General features: G+C 36.9%; 1 protein-coding gene across 9 annotated transcripts in view; it reads right to left on the reverse strand.

Moving 5' to 3' along the window:
* Positions 1-26,460, reverse strand: part of USP34 (ubiquitin specific peptidase 34) — a 255,792-nt gene that overhangs the window by 6,764 nt on the left and 222,568 nt on the right. For all 9 annotated transcript variants that reach the window (XM_036262508.1, XM_036262511.1, XM_036262510.1 and 6 more), the window contains 10 exons: positions 26,289-26,393; positions 24,808-24,955; positions 19,792-20,426; positions 17,823-17,980; positions 14,358-14,436; positions 11,666-11,792; positions 10,917-11,024; positions 9,289-9,393; positions 9,048-9,172; positions 7,925-8,048 (listed from right to left, as the gene is read on the reverse strand). In XM_036262508.1, the coding sequence (XP_036118401.1) occupies positions 7,925-8,048; positions 9,048-9,172; positions 9,289-9,393; positions 10,917-11,024; positions 11,666-11,792; positions 14,358-14,436; positions 17,823-17,980; positions 19,792-20,426; positions 24,808-24,955; positions 26,289-26,393 (1,714 nt within the window). The remainder of the gene's footprint in view (positions 1-7,924; positions 8,049-9,047; positions 9,173-9,288; positions 9,394-10,916; positions 11,025-11,665; positions 11,793-14,357; positions 14,437-17,822; positions 17,981-19,791; positions 20,427-24,807; positions 24,956-26,288; positions 26,394-26,460) is intronic.

Raw genomic sequence — 26,460 nt, forward strand, 5'->3', positions numbered from 1 at the left:
CCAGCCAAACAAAGAATATATGACAGAGATCACATATGGCCTGCAAATCTAAAATATTTAATACCCAGCCCTCTGCAGAGTTTGCCAACCCCTGATCTAGAGGCTGCCCTTACATAAACCCTCTTATGGAAAGCAGACTGTATACTACAATTTGTTTCTCTGGTCTTTATTCTTTTTTCTCCAAATATCCTTCCAAGTAAAACAATCTTTATTCCTATTTTCCATAACTACCAAAAAGCTAACACTACCACAACAATAACCACAAAACCCATGGAGGCCTTCTATAAGTAACTTTCAAGTGATATTCTGATACAAATATATTTCATAAGGGAAGAGGAAAATAAACACATACTGGCATCTAATGTGCTAGGTATGTCAGATAATCACATTTACTTTTCAATTTGGGAAGCATATTTCTCCTTTTCAACCCCCTTATTTAGATGAGGAAATTATGCTCAGAGAGAATCTGCTCAGGTTCATCCCAAAAGCCAGTGAGCAATATACTTTTGTCTACCCCAGATTTATTTAATTCTAAATCATGGGTTTGATGTATTTTTGTAATACAGTTAAGATCCGTACATCTTTATTATTAATACAAAAATTACTTTCCCCAGGCCATTTTGTACACCACAGTGTGGAAAACACCCCATGGTGAGCTAAAGACACTTCTTTCATAAGTCCTACCTATTCTCTTTCTGAGTGGCACCTCCTTTGGAAGGTTATCCCTTCAGAGCAACAGTTTCGGTATCCTAGCATTTTCAAGAAAATACAGGATCAGGTGCATCTTGGCTCTGACTCAAGGTAGAGAACAACACCATCCTACTCTACACACTCCTCCAGTACCTTCTGGGGAATCTCACTTACTGGGTGGAAAGCACAGGGAGATGCAATCACCAAAGTTCTCAGGCACACATCCAAACTCTGTCTCAGTAAAATGGGATGGGAAGGACTACATCCTACTGGCTTCTGTAGCACTTATCTTTCTTCATCCCTCATTCAAAAAGGAACGAATATACAATGATCAAAAACTGTTGCAAACATCTTTTCATTAGGAACACCTCATACCATAGAAGCTGCTGGGTGTGCTATTTAAAAAAAAAATCTTTATTTTAAAAATTGCTTTTGTATGTAAAACAGTAGATCAGATAACTGCTGAGGGAGTGAAATATTTCATGTGTATATTTACTACTTAGGATTTCTCCTACCTGAATTGTGTCATGATTCTTGGTTTACTTTTCTACAGGCGTGTTTACCACATCCAAGCATTATCCATGGGAAGTGATAGCTTTAGCCAATGGGTGAAAGGCCTACAATTAATGCTCCACTGTGAGACTGAATCACCAAGACACCTTAGCCTAAGACTATCATACATTTGATGCTTTTAATTCCCCTTGTTCTGACTTCATACCACTAAGTCACCTAAGTGTTCTTCTACTTGGCTTCCCATGTAGGTTACTGGAAAAAAAATCTGCTGGTCCAACCATAGAATATTCAGATACCCTTGCTAGTTCTTTTTCTATGCAAATGAACAAATTGGCATAAGAAGCAGAATTATAAACATGTCTATTAAATAAAATTACCATGTATTAGCCTAAGATAAAGGGATTTGCCTTTGGTGGACTAGTACAAATTGGCTTCTGATCTGCACTAAATGACTGGCCCTGTTCTGAAGTATATTCACCTTTAGAAGCCTTTTTGGAAACAGCTAACCAGTGCTTCCCCAATCAGTACCATCTTAACCATCACAAAAATGTAAAGCATGAACCAGTGCTGTACTTTTTATAATATGAAATTTTAACGTTTTCTTTTTTATCTTCACCCGAGGACATTTTTGCATTTATCTTCAGATAGAGCAGGAGGGAGAGAGGGAGGAAGAGAGAGAGAAAAACATCGATGTGAGAGAGACACATCGACTGGCTGCCACCCACATAACCCCAACAGGGGCCGGGGACAAACTGCAATCGAGGTACGTGCCCTTAGCAGGAACCAAACCTGGGTCTCTCTGGTCCATGGGCCGACACTCTAACCGCTGAGCCAAACTGGCCAGGGCAACATGTTTACTCTTACCAGCTATACTTTTTTTTTTTAATCCTCACCCGAGGACATTTTTCCATTTTTTGTTCAGATAGAGTGGGAGGGAAAGAGAGGGAGAGAGAGAGAGAGAGAGAGAAACATCGATGTGAAAGGGACACATCAAGTGGCTGCCACCCACACAACCCAACCAGGGCCGGGGACAAACTGCAACCAAGGTACGTGCCCTTAGCGGGAACTGAACCCAGGTCTCTCCGGACCGCAGGCCAACGCTCTAACCACTGAGCAAAAATGGCCAGGGCTACAATAACTTTTTAATTCTAGAGATTTGAAGATTGTGGATTTTCTAGATACATCATAATGTTACTTGCAAGAAAATCTAATTTTACTTTTGGTTATTAATTCATTATGCAAACTTTCTAAAACAGTGTTAAATAATAAAGGTGATAGAGATTCTTGTTTTGTCTCTAAAAAGTATTTAACTAAATGATAAAATTTAGGGATTTGTTATTAAGTTTAATTCTATTGAGCATCTTGTTAATTCTGCATGAACTATATAGTACCTAAAAAAGTGGTATTAGAATTTGCAGTATGTTTTCTATAGTAAACATTTTTGTTTTGTTTCCCAAATACAAAACCAACACATGATCATTACAAAAAATTTAAACCTTACAGATATTTAACCCAGAAAATAAAAACACTCCATCATTTTATCCATGTACAATTAGAGTATAATCTTCCATGGGTTTTTAAAATTTTTAGCATATACTGAGTGATATCCTCCCCTTAAAAAAAAAAAAAAAAGTAGTAAGCCCTGGCCGATGTGGTTCATGGTTGGATGTCTTCCCATGCACCAAAAGGTTGCCATTTCAGTTCCTGGTCAGGGCACATGCCCGGGTTGCAGGCTCGACTGCTAGTAAGGGACATGCAGGAGGCAGCTGATCAATGTTTCTCTTTCTTGCTGACTTCCTCTTTCTCTAAAAAATAAAATTTAAAAAAATCTTGAAAAAAAAATACTGGTTTAAAAAAATCTAGTCAAATTCGCATAGCTTTCCAATTTTTCCCCCCATGTACTCCATGGTCAATTCCCATCTTATTTTATTATTTTTTAATTTTTATTTTATTTATTTATTTTTTTATCCTCACCCGAGGACATTTTTCCATTTTTGTACAGATAGAGCGGGAGGGAGAGAGGAAGAGAGACAGAGAGAAACATCGATGTGAAGGGACACATCGAGTGGCTGCCACCCACACGACCAACCAGGGCCGGGGACACACTGCAACAGAGGTACGTGCCCTCAGCGGGAACCGAACCCGGGTCTCTCTGGACCACAGGCCGACGCTCCAACTGCCGAGCCAAACCGGCCAGGGCCCCATCTTATTTTAAAGGCTAGATAAACTTTGGTTTACTTAACTAAGCTTCTATTAATGGACACTAGGATGCTTCCAATTTTTACTTAAAACAAACTAAGTGAAAATAAACATCCTATGTATATTGTTGTACATGCTTATGAGTAGAGTAAGCGTGGTGGGAGGGAGGGAGACAGAGAGAAACATCAGTGTGAATGAGCCACATCAACTAATTGCCTCCTGAACGACCCGGACCAGGGCTGGGGACGAACCTCAACTGAGGTACGTGCCCTTGACCGGAAATGGACCCGAGACTCAGTGGTCCACAGGCGGACACTCTAAATGCTGAGCCAAACCAGCCAGGGCCCAAACTTTAACTCCCTTTAACTCCTAGTTCAAAAAAGAGAAATTGATATTTGTTTTATTTAGTAAGGCTAGGCAACTTCTCATATGGTTATCAAACATGTACTCTGTGTGTGTTTGTGTATGTGTGTGTGCGTGCGCACAGCCTATTCATGGTCTTTGATTATTTTACTTTATAATCTTTACCTTCTTACTGAATCCTAAAAACTGTTATTTGGCAATACTAGCCATTAATATCTGTTACAAATGCAAATATTTTTCCCATTAGTTTTTTGTATTTTCATTCAATTTATGGCATTAAGAAAAATTTTTTTTCCTTTATTAATTTTAGAAAGAGAGAGGAAGTGAGAGGGACAGACAGAGATAGAAACAGCAATGAGAGAGAATACTGACTGGCTGCCTCCTGCATGCTCCCTCCCCACTGGGGATCAGGCCCATAACCTGGGAATGTGTCCTGACCAGGAATCGAACTTGTGACCTCTTGATGCATGGGTCAACGCTCAACCACTGAGCCACACTGGCCAGACCAATTTATGGCATTTGAATGTAGACAAAATTTTTAATTTCTTATTGTTTCTGGGCTTTGTTTCCTGCTTAACATGGTCTTTCAAATCTCAAGGTGGCATCCACATAATCCTATGTTTTTCTCTAATATTTCTATGATTTTATTTATTTTTTTATTTTTTATCCTCACCCGAGGACATTTTCTCATTTTTTTGTTCAGGTAGAGTGGGAGGGAGAGAGAGGAACAGAGAGAGAGAGAGAAATATCGATGTGAAAGGAACACATCGAGTGGCTGCCACCACACGACCGACCAGGGCCGGGGACAAACTGCAACCGAGGTACGCGCCCTTAGCGGGAACCGAACCCGGATCTCTCAGGACCGCAGGTCGACGCTCTAACCGCTGAGCCAAACCGGCCAGGGCTACTTTTTACAATTAAATCATTAGTCCTCCTGGAATGTATTTTGATCTAAGGAGTAAAGCAGGTATTAAAGGTTCCCCGGCTGCCACCCCAGACAGCTAACCAATTATCTCAAGACCACCCATTCACCACTGATCTTTGTTTTTAGGCTCTTTTCCACAGTTCTGCCTATGTATTTCCATAACTGCATCACATAATTTTAATCATTATAGTTTCCTTTCATATAAGAAAGGGGGAGAAATAAACCCATATTTCCTGTTTTTATAGGGGGCAGAGGGGAGGATAAACAAAAATGAATAAAAGTGGTAGGAGGTCTGGTCAATATGGCTCAGTAGTTGAGCATCAACCCATGCACCAAGAGGTTCCTGGTTTGCTACCTGGTCAGTGCACATGCCTGGGTTGTGGCCCAAATCCCAGTGAGGGGCATGCAGGAGATAGCCAAGAGATATTCTCTCTCATCGATGTTTCTCTCTCTCTCCCCCTCTCCCTTCCTTTTTCTCTCTCTCAAGTCAATAAAGAAAAAAAAAGTTAAAGCCAATTAAAAAACCAATGGTAGGAAGCTGTGAGTGATATGATGATGTGTACTTTTTTGATATTGTTTTGAACTGTGAACTACATATATAGTAAATACTAAAAATTAAAACATTTTAGTGAGTATTTAGATACCAATAGTATCAGACCCTCCTACTATTCTTCTTTGTCAGAACTTTTCTAGTTAAATTCTATTTTAAAATATCTAAATACTGCAAAATACTGTGGTTTCAGACACACTGTTATTTCACAGGGCAGTCAATAGCTTTGTTCACCTCCCTTAATTCTCTCCCCATTTCTGTCTTCCCTAACCCTATGCCTGATTGTCCTCACTTCAAAAGTACTTCCTCCCTTCCCTTGTTTACAATTTATTACTTGCAACCCTATCCCCTGCAATTCTAATCTATAGTTATTACATAATTTCCTTTAATCCTATAACAACCTTAAAAGTTTTACTACTCAGTTACCCATATAAGAATTACCATAAAGACTTTTCTTCAAAACTGAAAATGACTTGCAATCTATCAGTCTTGAGACAATCCCATTTATGGTTGGTTACAATATTCTGGCCCTTGGACCATCTAACCTCAAGACTCAAATGACTAAGAATATAACCAATTTAAACTTACCCTTTCCTTTCCTTGTTGCTAAATATAATTTCCTGAAGTAATAATACAAATTAAAACTCACTCTCAACTCTTTGCTTCCCATTACAGTCATTAATGTGGGCTTGGCTTTGTTCAAGCCCTTTTCCTAGGTGCCTCTCCCTGGAAATAATCATTTCATCTGGAAGAAGGAGTTAACTTCAAACACTGAGACATAATCTCTCCATTTATAAGAGGCATAAGGAAAGCAATGTTTTTAGGTCTTTGTCTTACTTCAGATCCAATTTTCTGCATTAACTAAGATATAACCATGAAAAATTTCTATCCTGCTCAATTTGTGAAGGTTTTGGTTTCTATTTAGAGCTGTGCTATTCATTCAATACAGTAGCCACCAGCCACATCTGGCTCTTTAAATTTAATTTGGTTAATAGTAAATAAGATAAAAATTCAGTTCCTTAGTCACACTTCAAGTTCTCAACACTCACATATGACTAGTGGCTATTATGTTACAGATGGTGATGCAATTGGAGAATATTTCCATCCTTGTAGAAAGTTCTATAGAACAGTGCATTTGTAGACAACTAAACACTATGAGGCAGTATCAACAGTGCTTCATAGTTATGAGTGATGAAAGTATAACACATTATAAAAGTGGATAGCTAAGTGTGTTATCCTTTTCCTCCCTCCTCCTCCCCTTCACGTTTAACTTCCCTGAAATTGTGTATGTGTGTTGATAAGGAAGACAGTTCCAAATAGGGCAGAACATTCATTACTTCGTCAGAGCTGTTCAAAGAAGCTAAAATAGCTCCTCACATAATTTTTGGTATAAATCATATGAACACAATTACCAAGAACATTTCTTAAGGTCAGCATCTTTATAAGTCCCCCTCCTTATGTGGGAGCAAGGCTGTTACTAGAACTCCTAGATATTCCCTCATATCTGATCATTGCCACTGCTAGGTTTTAGCTTAAACCAAGTGCCACATCCCAACTGTGTAATCATACATTGGCTAATCTGAGCATATCCTCCCACCACCCATGTTGGCACTTCAGCCATATATATATTCAGCTAATGATAACAGGTGGAAGAACAACCATTCAAATCTGAAGTTGCTCTAATCACTTACCAATAAGATAGTTTTTCTGAAGAGGAATTATACCTGACAGCTGTTACCATTTCCTTCTTCTTGGATAATGAAACCTAAGGTATGTTCACATCTTTTGCCCTACCTATAATGGATCAAAACCTTTTCCACAGGAAGGAAGTTGTGCTTGAGAAAGAGCACAAGGGGACTTCTAGGGTGTGATAATATTCTATTTCTTGACCTGGGTGATAATTCCATGAGTATTTTACTTCCCACGCTCTGAAATAAAACTAAAGAACACTGAAAAGGATCCTGGAATTTCTGTAGGTCCTGAGATAGGAACATCTCGGAGGAGGGCTACTTATCTTCTAAAGACTTATCAGCTAAAAAATGTCACCCGAAGGGAGCATATCTAAGAGCTCTCAGGCACATCCTTGGAGACAATAAAGTAATTCGAGTTTTGTTCCCACTTCATAGTTCACTGATAGTTTTGTTTTCTATTTCTCACATACTCCTTTTCAAATTTCCCTTCTTACTCACCTCTCTATTTTATAAGACTTACCTCCTAATTTACTCATATATGCACCTCTGCTTCACCCTAGCAAGCCCACTCAGCTTGCTCTTGGTGTTACCAGCTCCAAAGCACAGCTGGCACTATAGATCTCAACACCCCCAAGATCAGGGCTGGGGAAATCCATCTAAGCCTATCTCCCTAAGCAGAGCAGTTTTTGTTTTTGTTTTAAAATTCTGCTGGGCAGATGGAGGAGGACTTGGGCTTCTATGTACAAAAGTAAGCAGCCCTACTCCACACTCCTTTATAGGCCAGCTGAAACTCTGGGCAGAACTAGTCAATGGAAACCAGTAAGTTGGTGTTTTCTTAATAAAAATAAAAATGTTCCCAAGAATAATTAATATTTTTAAACATTCACTTTAAAAAATAAAAAAAGGATTGTCTCGTTTTTTTTCCTCCCCTTCCTGAATGGCTAGGGGCTTATAATAATTCAGTGGAATTTACTGCTCATCTTTTATACTTACTCAGCTTAACTAATGTTTCAGTAAATTTTTCACAGTTGATTGCAACTCGGCATAATAGATGGATGAATTGATGATAAGAAAAGAAGTAGTCTAGCAGCATACGATCATAAACGTCATCTTTGCCCTGAAGGTTAAAGATGATAAAATGGTTGCACTTAAATTGTATAATAAATTAAAGAGCATATTTTGTGCAAATGTAATAAATTTAACTAAAAAGCTGATTAAATATTTAAATTCTATAAGAACCTAGTTTTAATTTCCAAGTTTCTAGTAATGTTATTAAAATCTTAATTGTCACAAGTTTATTTTCAGTGTGCAAATGCTGTCAATTAAAATTACCCATTATTTCTATATACTTTAATAAAGTAAAATTACTGTAAAAGTTTAAAATGTGACACTAAAGCTCTACAGACATATAAGAATAAATTAAATTTGATTTTTGAAATAGATTCCAAATTATTTCTGTAATGGTTACTACAGTGTTAATTATTTTTAATAGTTAAGCTTATAAGAACTTAGGTATATTTAAGATACAAAGATAGTGGGGCAAGGGAGAGTGTGAATGAAGTAGGGTAAAGAAAGATAAAGGGGGAAAATTGTTTTAAAAATGTTGAAACTAAGATAAATTATCCTGTACCTTCTCTCCATAATTTAGAATTAGTATTATTTTAGGATAAGTGTTAGAGGACAAAAATCAGACTACAAATGATGATAAATCTATGAACTGTGATACAAGGCTTAGGTCAAAGCACTATAATTAAAGGGCAGTAAAAGAAGTCACTGATTATATGGTTAAATTTAAACAGTAGTAAGGACCTAACTTGACTTTCAGGTTTAGATATACGACCCAGTTATAATTTAGCCTAGAAACGAAATAATTACTAATGTTTTCTATTAGGGTATTTTTTTGAGGGAGAAAAAAACTTACTACTTGTGCTTATTGTTGATTTTGCAAATATTAAACCAACATTTCAGAGCACTATAAGGAAAAGTCCAAATGAGTCTAATCTTTTTAGGATCCACAAAATGGTCATGTAAGTCTAATATACTCATAACTGCCAGAGGGGAAATTTCAAATTACTGTGTACTACAGAAACATGGTTTTCCTGGCATCCCAACATACCTTACTGGTTTCCACCATTGTGGGCAAGAGGCACATATTGAGTTCAGGGCGCGGAGGCCGAATATTGCTTTTCCCTCCTATTAGCTTGATATTTTCTCGACAAGGAAAATAAGGTCCAAGAGACACTAAGACATTAAAAGTGTACAATAAGAATAAATGGACAAAATAAATCTCCATGTTTCAGTGTGCAGAAAGATTAAATGCCAACAATATTCAAGTACTGGGCTAGAAGAATACGTACTTGGTATATTACTGTGATGATAAGTACAATGGTTGTGTTGTAGAAATGGAACCAGAGTATGAAGAAAGTCATGGGGACTCAAAAGCACAAGTTCCTTAAGAACATCTGAAAATAAAAACACAAATTGGGTATTAAAAAACTGGAGTATGTCTACCTGTTACTCTCAAACTCACAAACTCTTTTGGAGTGACCAGTTGCATTGTGGCAGCTGGAACGTTTTAATTAGTCAAACTATTTTAGCTCCTAACACTAGGAGAAATTCTGTCTGAAGCTACAATCAAATCTGGATCAGCAGAGTTACTAACCACAGAAGGGCCATCATTTAGAAACTAAAATGTGAAACTATTTATCTTTATATTATTTATCGAAGAGAAGGATCACGGAGAAGTACACTGAGGGAAATATTTAATGCACATTATCCTTCATAAAATCAACCAAAGAAGCATATAAAGAAATCTAAGGTTCAAAGTTCTTCAGATCTAAAGAATGATCCCTTAATCTACTTTTAATGTTTCATGATGCTAGCTGGACTGATTCTCATCCTCTAATCACATAGGTGTAAAGCTCATGGTGACAGGCTACTGGCAGAGATTCAGGCAATCAGAGATTATCACCATGTGCCTCTCTTCTCTTGCTGGAGAAGCATAGTTCAGTAATTTCACAGATCAATAGGCCAATGCCTGCCAAGATGGACTGCTTATACATGACAGCCAGTTAGTTATTCACGTTATTTCGAGAAATTGTTGCAAGCAGTTACAATCTCTAAAGATGGCTTTAAAGTAGTTTCTAAGGCAGTAAGAAAATTCAGTATAAATTTAAAATGAGGGGGTCCTTTAACAGCACAAATGATCATTTTATTATAAATATGCAATTAATAAAAAAGGTAAAAATCTTAGGAGTCTAGGAACAGCTACTAAGAAGTATCTTTAGGCAAAAGAACGCACAGTGAAATAATCACAACCCTTTACAATGTCAATTCTACTTTGTAAACATTTGCATAATTCTACTTTGCTTATATAGAAGATTTCAGAACAAGAGACCTAGAGATAACCTAAGGTCAAAGAGCCCAGATATTTAAAGTGACCTGCTCATGATCACATAGGTAATTATTGGCATGTTAAGAAATAAAATTCTTCTTAAAATAAAATTTAAGACCTGTTGGCCAGTGCAAGTTACACATAAAAAGTGTAGCTCAGTGGATTGAGTGTTGTCCCATGCACTGAAAGGTCACTGATTTGATTCCCAGTGAGGGCACATGCCTGGTTGTGGGCTCGATCCCCACTAAGGGGCGTGTAAGAGGCAGCTGATCAATGTTTCTCTTTCTCTAAAAATCAATTTAAAAAAATCTTAAAATAAATAAGTAAATAAATGAATAAATAAAGAGTACAGATTTCCTTCCAAACCCTATAGAATTAACATCACATCTTACAAAAAAATAATCTCACAAAAATGTTCTTTCACTAGGATTTTACACAGGTATAGTTTTTTAAAAAAAATTTTATTTATTCATTTTTTGGTACGTGCCCCTAGCGGGAACCAAACCCGGGACTCTCTGGTCCGCAGGCCAATGCTCCAACTGCTGAGCCAAATCAGCCAGGGCACACAGGTATAGTTTTTAAGTAACTTACCAATACAGGCATTTCTAAGTTCTGGAGGGCTATAGGAATTAAGAAGAGTTAACAGTTTATGGGCAAATTCAATGCGCTCCTGCCACTGGATTAATGCTTGCTTCACATCTGTAAATACAAAAGCAGATATAAATATGCCATTTGAAATCAAACCTCCTCACAATTATTTCCTATGCAAACTACAAAATACTAAGAAATTCAAATTAATTACATAAACATCTTGGATAAAAGCTGTGATTGTTTTCATGAGAAGCCTTCTACTGTTAACCTGTTAGATTTCTTAAAGCACATATTTTAGTGATGAGTATTTCCTATTTTCTAGAAATTTATGTGAAGTTCAGAGTTCACACGATCTTACAGAGACACAAAAGAGGTATTTTTATAGTTATTTCTCTTGAAACCAAACTGATCTAATCTAAGCCATGAAGTTTCACACTTGGAGAACCTTCACAAAATACTCAGGTTGTTACTGTGCTGGAAATGTTTTCCAGTCTCCTAACTCTTGACACTTATAACATGCCTGACTATTTCGTGGGTCTGTTTTCTGGATAGGCATAAAGAAAATAAACAAGAGCATTCCAGTCTTATTATCAGGAGGTCATGATAAACATTTCTTCATGATTAGCTAGCATCAGCCCCATCTTTTATAACTGAAGATAAAAAAAATTCTTTGATGCATGTGGTTTAAACACCTTACTTTGCTCTTTAATAGTTGAACTAACAACAAAAAGAAACAGAAATAGCCAAACCTTTTCTCTGAAGATACGGGCGTGTAGACTTCAATACGGAAAGGAATATTGACAGAAGTTCTACTAAGTCTCCAGTCACATGGCAAGCTGTGGCTTCATGATACATCATGTGCAGTGTGTTGAAAGACTATAAGTGATTTAAAAAAATGGAAAACATCATTTCATTTTACATTCATATTGAGCCACAAAATTGTAGTGCTCATTCTCTAGACCAGTGGTTCTCAACCTTCCTAATGCCATGACCCTTTAATACAGTTCCTCATGTTGTATGTGGGTGTGTCTGCATGTGGGCAGACCCACCTGGAGATGGATAAAGGAGCGGTGTCTTGGTTCCTAAGGTCATCAGAAATATGTTTTCCAATGGTCTTAGTCAACCCCTGTGAAAGGGTCGTTTGACCCCCAATAGGGTAGCAACCCACAGGTTGAGAACCGCTGCTCTAGACAGATGTTTTCAGACTCAGACTATGTATATGTATATAAACATAAAGCAAATGTATTTGCTTTTATTTAAAAGTCAGCCCTGGCCGGTTTGGCTCAGCGGTCGGAGCGTCGGCCTGCGGTCCAGAGAGACCCGGGTTCGGTTCCCGCTAAGGGCGCGTACCTCGGTTGCAGTTTGTCCCCGGCCCTGGTTGGTCGTGCGGGTGGCAGCCACTCGGTGTGTCCCTTCACATCGATGTTTCTCTCTCTCTTCCTCTCTCTCCCTCCTGCTCTATCTGATCAAAAAGTGGAAAAATGTCCTCGGGTGAGGATAAAAAAAATAAAAAATAAAAAAATAAAAGTCAAATTTCTCATTTAGCTCTTTTAAAAATACAGAACAATCCTCACACTTCAGACCTCTGATATTTTGTATACACATTTTAGTCTGAATGAATAATTTGTTTAATCAGATTTTTCTTCTTTTTGTTACTGTTTACTCTAAGACTGCAAGCCTTAAAGATTAGAAGGCAACAAAAAGAAGATTAGAGAGAACAGGTAACGGCTTTAGTTAATTTTTCAGGACATCTGAAGAAAGAAAACGATGACACAACTGTTAACCATACTCAAAATAATAGGTCTGAGAGATAAAAGTGCTAAAAAAGGTAGGCATCCCTTTAATCATACTGGCTTGTTAAATTTATTAACTCCTTTAACTATATTAGTTTAATTAAACCTTTAGATTTTTTCCCCTTTCATTTTACACCAAAGCATCTTTTTTCAGTCCTCTCGAATCAGTTCCCCATAGCCTATATGCTATTCAGAATTTAAAGTTCAAAATTCAAAGCCTAGAATCTGTGGCAGTGCCAAATCTGAAACATGTACTTGTGCGATATTTAACCTGTAAACTGTGAAGATAGGAACCATGTCTGTTCTGTTCACTGCTGTATTCTCAGTGCCTAGCACAAAGCCTGGCACAGAGTAAACATTAAAACATCTGGTTCAATGAAAGAATGAAATTTTCACTACTTCTCTTCACATACCTTTTGTTTTAGCCAAACAGAAGTAGTTGGCATTTCTCAAGCACAACCAAAACTTTCTTGCCTCCGTGACGATTAAGTCACTTATCTAAATGCTCCCCCACTTATCACTGCAAGTCCAAATTCTTCAAAGTACAGCTTCAAACATATTATATTCTTATTCTACCATACCAGTAACTGAAAAAAACCACCCTACCTCTTAATCTTACAGTACTCTTGGCATGTACTCTTTTCATTTTATCTCCATTAGACTAAATGTTACAATGGGCCTCTGTGGCCTTAAAATCATCTCAGTGTGTATGTTCAACAATAATGGGAAAAATGAATGGCTGATTTTAATCACCTGTAACAGTCTCACTGACTTTCTATGATGATGCTAATCTCAGTTTCTATAACTCTATTAAATAAGTGAGCTCCTGAAAAACTGTCTCTACTTGATTTAAATCACACGAATTTCTTTGGTTTCTATCTTTACAAGTAAAATGCATAAAACTAGCCTATTTCAATTTGAGAGGGAAATTATGAAATTACTACAGAAAAAGTAAACAGTACCCTAAAAACTGTGACCTAATTATTTTCTGAATATAAATTAGCATTTACTGATCTGTATAATTAAAATCCAAATACCTGTAAAAGTCTACAATAAACTCTATTCACAAAACAATAAGTCTTGGTGAGAAAACTTAAATGAAATTAATCTACAATAGCCCTGGCCAATTTCGCTCAGCAGTTAGAGCATCGACCAGTGAACCAGAGAGTCCTGGGTTCGGTTCCCACTAAGGGTATGTACCTCAGTTGCAGTTTGCCCCTGGCCCTGGTTGGGGTCGCATGGGTGGCGACCACTCGATGTGTTTCTCTCACATCTATGTTTCTCTCTCTCTCCCTCCCACTCTATCTAAAGATGAATGCAAGAATGTCCTCGGGTAGGGATTAAAAAAAAAAAATTAATCTATCATAAAATATTTACCTCAGCCATGGCCTGTTTGGCTCAGCTGTTGGAGCGTTGGCCTGTGGACTGAAGGGTCGTGGGTTCGATTCCCAATCAAGGGCATATACCTGGGTTGCAGATTCAATCCCTGGCCCTGTTCCAGGTCATGCGGGAGGCAACCAGTTGATATGGCTCTCTCACTCGATGTCCCCCACACCCCCTTCCACTCTATCTAACAAATCCATGGAAAAATATCCTTGGGTGAGGATTAACAACCACCACCACAAAACAACAACAAAAAAATATTTACCTCAGTCATCAGGATCAACCCTCGATTAAATACAACAAGAAGTCTGTCTTCATCAGATTCTAACAGTATTCTGAAGGCACTAGAAGAATATATAAAGTCTAATTTAAGAACTCTGAATCAGAACAGAATACTTTGCTGATAAAAAAAAATAAACCAAACCAGAAGTATGTTGTCATTTAGGCTTTCTACTTTCCTATGTATAGAAAAGCAACCACTATACCTATTTCTTAGTAATGCAATAAAAGGAGATAATATTAAATGAGAAACCCTCTAAATAACTTAAAGAAAAGTTATGTCTAATAGTATTTAGTCAACTCTTTAATTATCCACAACAGTGGAAGAATATTTTGGCCCTGGCCAGTTTGGCTCAGTCGTCAGAGCATCAGTCTATAGACCGAAGGGTTGCAGGTTCAATTCCTGGTCAAGGGTATGTACCTGGGTTGCAGGATCAATCTCAAACTCCGTTCAGGGTCACATGGGAGGCAACCAACTGATGTGTCTCTTTCACATTGATTTTTTTCTTTCTTTTTCTCTCTCTCACCCATCCTTCCTCCTTTCCACTCTATCTAAAAACCAATGGAAAAATATCCTCAGGTGAGAATTAACAACAAAAAGAACATTTTGAAAGCTTCAGTATAAAAAAATGTTTATTTTTGGCCTGGCCGGTGTGGCTCAGAGGTTGAGTGTTGACCCAATGCACCAAGAGGTCTCCGGTTTGATTCCTGGTCAAGGTACATGCCCAGGTTGTGGGCCAGATCCCCAGTGGGGGGCGGCAGGAGGCAGCCAATTGATATTCTCTCTCATTGATGTTTCAATCACTCTCCTCTCCTCTCTTCCTCTCTAAAGTCAATAAAGAAAAAAATTTTTTTAAAAAGTCTATTTTTATCATAGGTTTATTTTCTAATTACACTAAGTTCTAGATAATAATAAAATAAACTTGTATTATCAAAGCACTCATTAGGTGGTTATTAGGAAACAAAGAGGAACATGAGGGAAAAAAAGATTAAAAACACATGGTGGCCGCCTTGGCAGGTTTGGCTCTGGTCAAGTTGCAGTTCAGTCCCTGGCCCTGGTTGGGGTCATGCAGGACGCAACGAATCGATGTGCCTCTCTCATGTTGAAGTTCCTCTCCCCACTACCCCTATTCTATCTGAAGATAAAAATGGAAAAAGTATCCTCAGGTGAGGAAAAGAAAAATAAAAACATATGGTGGCCTTAAAAAATTGTGTTTTTTTTTTTTTTAATCCTCACTGGAGGACATTTCTTTTTTTGCATTTATCTTCAGATAGAGAGGGAGGAAGACAGAGAGAAACATTGATGTGAGAGAGACACATCGAGTGGCTGCCACCAACACAACCCTGACCGGGGCCGGGGACACACTGCAACCAAGGTAAGTGCCCTTAGCGAGAACTGAACCCGGGTCTCTCCAGACTGCAGGCCGACGCTCTAACCACTGAGCCAAACCAGCCAGGGTGCCTTAAAAAAATTTATATAATAATCATCAAAAGCAGTTATTATTCCTGTTAACCTTATTTCATTATTAGGTACTGGAAACTGATGTTATACAGTACTACCAGAAATCCTTCCACTTTTAATAAAATGTTTTCTTTCCGTTTTCAAAAAAATAAAGTTAAGAAAGCTCCAAATCTTTTATTAAAATAAACTTTAAGTAGCAAATATTGAGAAAACAATATATTAAAAATTAATGCCACCCTTGCCGGTTTGGCTCAGCGGTTGGAGCGTTGGCCTGCAGTACAGAGAGACCCGGGTTCGGTTCTCGCTAAGGGCATGTGCTTCGGTTGCAGTTTGCCCCCGGGCCTGGTTGGTCATGCGGGTGGCAGCCACTCGATGTGTCGCTTCACATTGATGTTTCTCTCTCTCTCTCTTCCTCTCTCTCCCTCCCACTCTATCTGAACAAAAAATGGAAAAATGTCCTCGGGTGAGGATAAAAAAAAATAAAATAAAATAATGCCAAACACTTTTAAAAAATTCCTTTAAAGACTTCTGGCAAAATCATTTTGTGTATTAATAAAAATTCTAATTGAAAAGTTTTCTGAGGAGCCCTGGCCGGTTTGGCTCAGTGGTTCGAGTGTCGGTCCGTGGACCAATGAGTTGTGGGTTCGATTCTGGTCAAGGGCACATACCTCGGTTTCAGTTTGTCTCCAGCCCTGGTTGGGGTCATGCGCGAGGCAACCAGTCGATGTACCCCTCTCACGTGAATGCTTCGCTCTCTCTCCTTCTCTTCTTCTCTCTCCCTCCTACTCTATCTGAACAAAAACGAAAAAATATCTTCGGGTGAGGATTAAACAAAAAAATTTTCTGAAGAAGATAATCTGAAATAACTTTATCTTGGGTTGAATAGCTTAAGATACTACAGTGTTCAACACTATGAACAAATAAAAATACAAACTCAGATACAGGCAACAGAATGGTGGCTACTAGAGGTAAGAGGAGTAGGGGGATGGGAAAAGGGTAAAGCAGCCCAGCTGGTGTGGCTCAGTGGTTGAGCATCAACCCATGCACCAAGAGGTCACTGGTTCAATTCCCAGTCGGGCACATGTCCAGGTTGTGGGCCCAATCCCCAGTGGAGGGCAGGCAGGAGGCAGCCAATAGATATTCTCTCTCATCGATGTTTCTCTCTCTCTCTCCTTCTCCTTTCCCCTCTCTCTAAAATCAGTAAAGGAACATTTAAAAAAAAAAAAAGGGTAAAGCAAGTCAAAGACATGGTGACAGAAGGAGATTAGACTTTGTGTGGGTGGTGAGCACACAACAGAGTATACAAATGTATTATAAAGTTGTACACGTGAAATGTATATAAGGTTACTAACCAAAGTTCCCCCAATAAATTTAATTAAAAAAAATTTTTAAGATACTATAGTATTCCAGAAAGTACTGCCAAGAAATGTGTGTCTAATAAAGGACCTCCAAATCTTAGATGTAATATATAGAAGCATTTTAATTAACCTGGATTTTAATTAGCTCTGAACAATTTGTAAGAATCATGATTTGTTATTTTGCCTAATTCCTATAGTTAAAAAAGATAGATATATCTGGGCTAAATAGAATGAAAAATATATTAATAGTGAGAGTCATCCAAAGATGAAAAAAGCTGTTTCTGAAGTCTGTTCAAGCATAAATTTGAATGACTACCAACCATAGAGGAGTGTCAAGCCCTAGGTAGAAGATTGTATATTAAGGTTCCTTTCAAAGCTAAGGTTCTATATATCTGATAAAACACAAATAATCCAAAACCAAACAAAAACAAAAGCGGTTCAACGTAGCTCATTAATGCTCAAAATATAAATTATTCCAAGGTGACTGAATGCAAAAATACTTCTCCAATAACCTTACAGAATTGGTAAACTTTCAGTTGTAAATAATTTAAATTAAGAATCCAAGGTATGGTCCCCATCCTCTCACTTGGAAAAACAACATAAACAAAAAACCCAACAAACATCTTTTTACCTTATTAAAGTAGTCCAGCAGGAGCGGCCATCTAAGCAACGTAAATAACAACTTATGGTTGTTTTCTTAAACTGTTTAATATCTTCTAATTCTTCATCTCTCATATCTGGCCTCTGAGCTACAAATAGCTGCATCAAGTTAAATAGTTCTTCCACTGCCTAAAAAGGGCAAATAAGCATTAGGGTGATCTTTTAACCCTACAACATTTTAGAATGTGTGTTTCTCATTCTGAATGTTATGCTCATTAGCCAGCTCTTAAAATTACACAAATAAGTTAGATTACACTACCATTCAAGAATAATTATAAAATTAGCAATAAATTCTATTTTTAAAATTTCATATATAATTCACTAAAAGAAAATCTCAAAATAGAATTTCAGGAAGATTAAAAACTACAAGTTAATATAGTTCATTTTTAGTCTTAATACCATTTAAAGACCAAGTTTTGTAACTTCAAATGTGCATCCAGAGATATGCTACAAAAATCCTTTGCTTCCTCTTTCTTAATAAATGAGAAATTATTCCTTTGTCACAAAAATTTTACATCCATCAATTAAGACCGTTTAAAGGGAAAACTCTTTGGTGCCAATATTTGAAATGGTCTTTCCTGATTTATGGATACTCAGTTCAAGTTACCTGGCAAAAATTGATTTAGGTACCATTTTCATTAAAATCTCTAATAGATAAGTTCTACAATAAAAGCTGTTACATTTCATTGATGTCAAGGGCAAGAAACTACATAAAGGGATATTCTCACTCATCTAGCACTCTTCAAAGGTATATTTAACTATGGACATGTTTATAATAATTGAATCAAGTATTATTTATGTGAATGTGATAGAAACAAATCTATTCACTCTTAATAAATCCTGTCCTGACTCCTAAGTCAGGTAGTCTCTCTCATTCTTTTCCTTCTGTATTCTTATAGCTTTGGTTTTGAAGGTTTTTTTGGGTACTTAATACAATCACTTTCCTTTATTATACCGTCTAACTTTCTTAATTGGAAACTAGGTTCTTCTTTCAAGGTGAGAAATTCTAAACAATTCACTACACTATGTCTAAAGAACAGTTAAGGTCCTTTTTTAACAAGAAAAAGGAGTGCAGTATACAATTCAAGGATACCAATTCCTAAAATACCCTTTATTGTATTTTTTTGATTGAACTCTTAAACGTTGAATGTCTTGAAAAAGCTCTTTCTACTCTCCACTCCCACCAACTCCTGCTTAGCAAACAACTTTTCATATTAGCAGCTGTGGCCTCTAAGTTCACAACAGCTTTAAAAAGGGTTCTGCACTCTCCTTCTAATCTCCTTTCCAGATTTATACGTCCTCTTGGTATAATTTTCTATTGACAACAGAAAATAAAAGACAGTGATAAGAAATGAATTCAAGAATGTCTGACAGTCTTATATGGCAGGGAGAAAACAATATGAAACCTACATATAGTCTGCAGAGAAAAAAGGATCAGATTTAGACTGCATATATTTGTATCCTAATAGAGCCCTTAGCCAATTTCATTCGCTTGAGTATAGTGTGAGAAAAAAAAATACTAGGGAATACTAAAGCAAAGATAAAAATATTGTCCAGCTCACAACTTAACTTAGCATATAGATCTTGATAATAAATACCAAAATAGTAAATACTCACTTTCTTAGAACTGCACCACAAAGCTAACCTTTTTCATTAGGTACATAAGAAAGACATTTACAAAAGCATAAATTAAAATAGGTAAGTTCCATTAGAGAGAAAATTTCAACATCAACCTAAGAAAAACTACTCATATTATTTATAAATTTTATAGCCATATAGCATTTTACTTGTTTTTAAGAAAACAAATACATGTTAAGTCTTTAAGAAAGAATCAAGTTAGACTATACTCCCATATTTTGTCACCACTTCCCATAAGGGGAAAAACAGGTATTTCCAATTAATTTGAGGATACAGATATAAGAGTTATCAATTTTACTCACTCCAGGGTATTGGCTGGCATGTGGTGTGAGATTCTTAAAGGCCCACTGGATGTTCTGGTGAGAAGCCAGTTGTCGTGTAAATGCAGGAGACTGCTCACAGCAGAGCCTCAGAATGCCGTAGTAGGCAGGCAGCATCCCACGGTTAAAAAGCACCACATCCTGATCATCATGGTCAGCAAGGATGTAATTGAAGGCAATGTTCTTGGTTACCACTGGGTTCTGAACAATAAGGCGGATATTCTCTGGACAGTCAGCACACACATTGTACCAAAATGAAAGCAAAGCCTGTTTATTGTGATTTGTAGCTATTGCTGGCTCAGAAAGTTTAGGCTGGAAAAGGTTCCACAAATCCATGAAATATGTGGAAAACATCAGCTTCTCAGTTTTGGAAATTAAACAATAAGTCATAAAGCTAAAATAGGGCACTAGCTTTGTAGTGCCATGAACAGCAGCATCAACATAGAGTTTGGCTCTTGAGAGCAAACCAAGGAGCACGTTGTAGACCTGATGTAGGACTACTGTTGTGTCTGGACTGAGTGGAAGGTCACGGGTTGGGATGTGCAAAGACCTTGTTGACCGGAACATCTGGCGGAATGAATTGCTTGGTATAAGGGACACCAGAAGATAAGCTGCAGCTATAAAATGTAAAACAAAACTGTCAGATCCTTACAAGATATAAATTAGACTGAAGAGCAGTCATTAAACATAAAGCCACTCTTTCCTTTAAAAATTAAAATGAGAAAAATTTAAGGGGTATGAACATATCTGTTAATATCTCTCTGCTCTACCATTAGCCCCACAGAAAGATCCTAAGGAATGATGAAAACAGACATCTTCCATTCTGTCACTGGTATTTTTTAAGTGGAGACAACAATCGCATTAGCAGAAACAGCTTTAAATCTCTTTTGTTTAGCTTTCCCAAGATGTACAGTTTTCCCACTTATTTTATCATTTCATTTCTTCTCAGGAAACAATATGGTTTAACAGGAAGAACACAGTACTTGAAGCCAGAAGACCTACATAAGGCTGACAGACATGGTCAAATCATTTAACATTTTAGGGTCTTAGTTTTCTTCTTTACAAAATAATAATAAATTATTTTGTAATAATTTACAGATAATGGTAAAATTTACTTACATTATAAAGACAGAATGAGATCTATCTAAAAGTCCTTTGTAATATATAAGATCATATATGCCAATTATAGTACATTAACTTTGGGAAATCTCTACAAGTTTTCTAGGCTAACTTTGTACACAAAGAAAAAATCTCTCCTTCAGCATACCTGAAAAATCTTATTAAGCCTATGTTATAATTCTGAGAGGTTAATGACTCATTAATTGAATCTGTAAAAGCAGTTATTATGAGCAAGGCGCTGAGCTAAGTACATTATAAACATTATCTCACTTAATCCTCACAACCATCCTGGAGGTAGGTGATATTACATTGGAAAATCTGAATCTTGGAGAAACAAAGACCAAGGTTACACAGATAATGACAATGATGATAATGGTAAAATGATAACAACATCAGTAACAACAAGACCTGACATTTATTGATTGTTTACTATTTAACATCATAACTTTATATAGTAGGCACTACTTGTATTATTCTCACTTTCACTCAAACTTAAAACGGTAAGATTACCCCATATGTATTATACAGCTAGTGGCACAACTGGAATTAAAAACCAGATGGTTTAGCTCAGGAGCTAATGCTCCTAACACTCACTACAGAGCCTCCTCAAGGTTTCTAATGACTTAATTTAACTCTTTTTAATACAACTACTAAATTCTTTCTTCCACTATTCTACCAATAATTTGATCATTTCCATTGTACTGCCAAAGCAAATAAAGTCAGTGTTTCTATAATTAATTGTAATCTATTTTATAGATTACACATTAAACTTTATTTCTGCATAATATTCCATTTTTACGTATTTCTTCACCTGTTTATTACTCTGGTAGTCTATTTTCAGGATGGCTCAATTTGATATGTGTTTCAAATATAAAAAGTTGGCATGTAGGTATCATCCTAATAAATTTTTGTATAAAACTGCAACTGAGAAAAGTCATTCATGATTTAAAAAAATGTATTCAGTTGAACTTAGAGCAAATCTACTTCGATTTCCATATGGAAACTCTTCAACTATTTTAAGACACCTATCATGTCTCAATTTTTTTTCTTTCTAGACTAAACAATATCAGTCATTCCTTAAAGTTATTTTGTAAGATTTAAAAGTAGTTCTCTGTAATCTTTCATCTATACATGTTACTCTGATTCTTATTCTAAGTTATATTCATTCTATTCATATATTTGGGCCCTTTTCAAGTTACGTGACATCAAAAACACTTTTTGATATTACTATAGTCTCCACTATAATATTTTTGAAATGATGCATTATAACAATTTTTTTCCTAACTGAATATCCAGCTTTAAATTTTTCACAACTATAAAATGTGATTGAGGCCCTGGCCTGTTTTGCTCAATGGTTAGAGCGGCGGCCTGCAGACCAGAGACCCGGGTTCGGTTCCCACTAAGGGCACATACCTCAGTTGCAGTTTGTCCCTGGCTCCAGTTGGGGTTGTGTGGATGGCAACCAGTCGATGTGTCTCTCTCACATTGATGTTTCTCTTTCTTTCTTCCTTCCCCTCTCCCTCCCACTCTATCTGAAGATAAACGTTAAAATGTCCTTGGGTGAGGATTAAAAAAAAAAAGTGATTGTATCCATATATTGGATGACTTACTTACATTGGAATCTCTGAAATAATATTACTGAGTTAAAAAGGGCAAAAAGATTTTAATGATCTTGTTACATACTGCTAAATTGCCTTTCATAAGTGTAATGTTAACTTACAATATCACTGCAATGCATGAGAATGCCACTTCTTCTAAGCAGTCATGAATATTAGGTGTAGTGGCTATCTAAAAACTTTTTTGGGCAGAGGAGGGGTTCAGTATAGGTGTTTAATTGTTTATGTTCAGGAGTCATGACATGAATGCCAACCAGCATGTGTGTCAGCTCTTACAATTATCCCATTACCGTGGGGTTAACTAACTTGGCAGGAAAAACAAGCCTATGAGCAGAGCACCAATGGCAATCTATGTGTGCCCACCCCTGAAAGGTGTTTTTCCCAAATATTTTATTTTAGAATAGGTAGAATAGAAAGTTTCCATACACCCCCTTCTCCCTACTTCCTCTATTGTGAATAGCTATTATTACTAAGGTACATTTGTCATGACTAAGGAACCAACACTGGCACTTAATTATTAACTAAACTTCACATTTTAGATTTCAATAGTTTTGTCCTAATGTTCTTTTTTTTTACGGTTCTAGGATATATTATATTTAGTTATCATGTCTCCTTAAGCTCCTTGTGGCTGCGACAATTTCTTTGACTTTCCTTGTATTTGGTGACCTTGATAGTTTTGAGATCAGGTATTTTTGTAGAATGTCCCTCAAATCGGGTTTGTTTGATGTTTAGCTATAGTTAGACTCAGGTTATGGGTTTTTGGAAGACCACACAGTACCATACACACAGGTACAATGTCCTTTGCATCACATTACATCAAGGGTACATGCTATAATAGAAACATGACTCTCAGTGTTGATGATAACCTTAATCACCTGGCTGAGTTAATGTTAGTCAAGTTTCTTCACTTAAAGTTATTTCTCTCACCTCCAATATTCTACTTTTTGAAAACAAGGCACAAAGCTAACACAAAAGGGGTGGGGAATTATACTCCACCTCCTTGGGACACATAAATTATCTGAAATTCTGTATGGGGAAATCTATCTCTTTCCCTTTTATTTATTCGATCATTTATATCAGTATATGGACTCATGAATATTTATTTTTACTCTGGGTTATATAATCCAGCACTGCTATTTTTTTTACTCAAATTGTTCCAGCTTTGGTTATTGGGAGCTCTTTCAGGGTTGTCCTATATCCCTTTGATATACCATGCCCCGCCCCACCACCACTTTGGTTTCTGAGACTTCTTTACTTTCTGGTTCTACAAAATGCTCCAGGTTCATCTTGTATATTCCCTGCCATAGTCCGAGGATCAGCCATCTCTCCAAGAACTGTGATTCCTTTCACTGAAGAATGGTGTTTAGAAAGAGCTCTGAGTATTTAATGTGTTTGTTGCTTCTGGAGTGTCACTGATTCTAGGCTCAATCAAATTATTTTAATGATTAAAATATTTTAAAATATTGCCCAACTGGTGTGGCTCAGTGGTTGAGCGTCTATCCATGCACCAAGAGGTTGCTGGTTCAGTTCCTGGTCTGGGCATATTCCCAGGTTGTACACCAAATCCCCAGGGGAACATGCCAAAAGGCAGCCAATTGGTGTTCTCTCTCATCCATGTTTCTCTCTCTCTCTCTCCACCTTCCTCTCTCTCTAAAATCAATAAAGAAAAAAAATTTAAAAAACACTTTTAAAATATTAACTATTTTGAATACTACCAAGAGAAAACATATTCTAAGTTCATTTATAAGCAATTTTCTATTCTATGAAATACCTATATTTTGTATTTGTCCCTGTCTTCCAAGATCTTTGTTTACTGTCTTCTAGCATGTGTATAATAAAGATGTTTATCATTTAACACCCATAATTTCAGTGAATATTTTCTCTCAACTTATGTCTTTATTACTACTTTACTTTTAGCCTTCTCAAATTACTTTTAATAAAGAATTTTCTGACCCTTCCACTCTCTTTACTTATGCTAATCATGCTTTGTGACTCCATCAAGCAAAGACACAAAAATGGCTGCGGTGGTGATGTCACTCAAGAAAGGGCATGGTTTTCTATCCTTAAAAAACCAAAAACAGTACAGATGTTTGTAAAACAATGGTATAAGTTTCCAAATACTAATATAACTTTGGCTTTTAGAAACAATCTAAGAGCATTTGAGTTATACAACAACGGGAATAGTGTAGTCACCTTACAAACAAAACAAAGAAACAAAACTTGAACAACAAATGGTTTTTTAAATTCTGAATATTTGACTTACAAGTCCTGACTCTAGGATAATTGTGAGCCAAAAGAAACCGCTCAACCCAGTTTTCCATATTCTGTAGGACCCAGCTGTGTGCCAGTTTATTTCGGGGTGTCTGTACTGCCAACCAATCCAGACACTGAGAAGGATTGTATTCAATTACCTACAAATAAAACAAACAAGAACAGAATATAAGGCTAACTGAAATGAGCAGTTACTTCTTAACTTTTGGTATATGCCATTAACACTTAAAAGCCAAAACAGTTTTATGAAAACTATAGCCTAGAAAAAGTTTCAACCATGTGTTTTCCCATTTTTAAAGCTACTTACTTTTATCAACAGAAAATATTCAGAAACATTTGTCATTAGTTCACAAAATAAAATTAAAATAACCAAGAACTCTAACATAAGACCATGAGAGAAGCCAATGACAAAATAACCAAGGATTCCTACATAAGACCAATAAGAGAAGACAACGACTTTTAGGTCTTAAGTTTGCAAATTATTTTAAAACTGCTTTTAATTCTTTAAAGTTTCTCTTCATTTCTTTTTGTTTGCCCAATATGTTACTATAAGTGAGAATGAAAAATAGCTCACTGCACCACTGGGGAGATTTTTTTTAATGGGGAAATGGAATCTTAGGAATCTAGAGTAGGGGTTGGAAAACTATAACTCGAGAGCCAAATTCTGTGGTTTGCCTGTTTTTGCTAAGTTTTTATTGGAACACAGCCATACCTACTTATTTATGTATTGCCCTTGGCTGGTTTTATGCTAAAACAGCGGCTGAATGGTTTCAACAGAGCCTAAAGTACTTACTATCTGGCCAGGAGAAAAAGTTTGCTGACCCCTGGTCTAGAGAGTGGGCTTTTCCAACACTAAGGAGACATTCTGTGACCTCAGCAGTAACTCTGGAAGAAAGGAAGTAGTTGGTGCTTCCTCTACCATTTCAGTCAAATTATTTGTATTTCTAGGACTTTGGGCTGCTATCACTTTTTTATAATGCACCCCCCCTAAAAGATTTTTAAAAATTGACTTTTAGAGAGAGAAAGGGAGAGGGAGAGAGAAAAACATCAAGGATTGGCTGACTCCTGCATGCCCCCTACTGAGGATCCAGCCCACAACCTGGGCACGTGCCCTGACAGGGAATGGAACCAGCAACCTTCCAGTGCATGGGACGACACCCAAGCAACTAAGCCACACTGGCCAGGGCAATCTTTTGTTTTTGAGGGTTAGGAAATGAGAACCTTGGATTGGCTGAAGGCTATTCATGACTCTAGGAGAAAGTCTTTAAACATCTGGGAGCCTAGCCAAAAGGTCTTTTATTCCCCCAGACTTTCTGACTAAAATGTCTCTACCTCCCTCAACCTGTGATTTACTAAATCCATTTTGGGTTACCCAAGTTAAGAAGAAACTAGTACTTAATATGGTAGTGACCGTATTCGACAAAGAAAATCCTCGGAAAAATAAATACTGAAACATCTGTTGTTAAGATTTACCTCCCATATTCTCTGCAGAATGTAAGATGCAAAGGGAGGCATTCCTGGAGGTCCACCAGCAAACTCCATTAGCATAGTCAACAATTTAAAGAAAGGATTGGCTGCCTGTAAGAGACATACAAGACTATGTATTTATATCTATTTGAACCCATCTCTGGATCAGCAGAAAATA

The sequence above is a fragment of the Molossus molossus genome, unplaced genomic scaffold (assembly GCF_014108415.1).
Source record: "Molossus molossus isolate mMolMol1 unplaced genomic scaffold, mMolMol1.p scaffold_m16_p_15, whole genome shotgun sequence".
NCBI classification, from domain to species: Eukaryota; Metazoa; Chordata; class Mammalia; order Chiroptera; family Molossidae; genus Molossus; species Molossus molossus.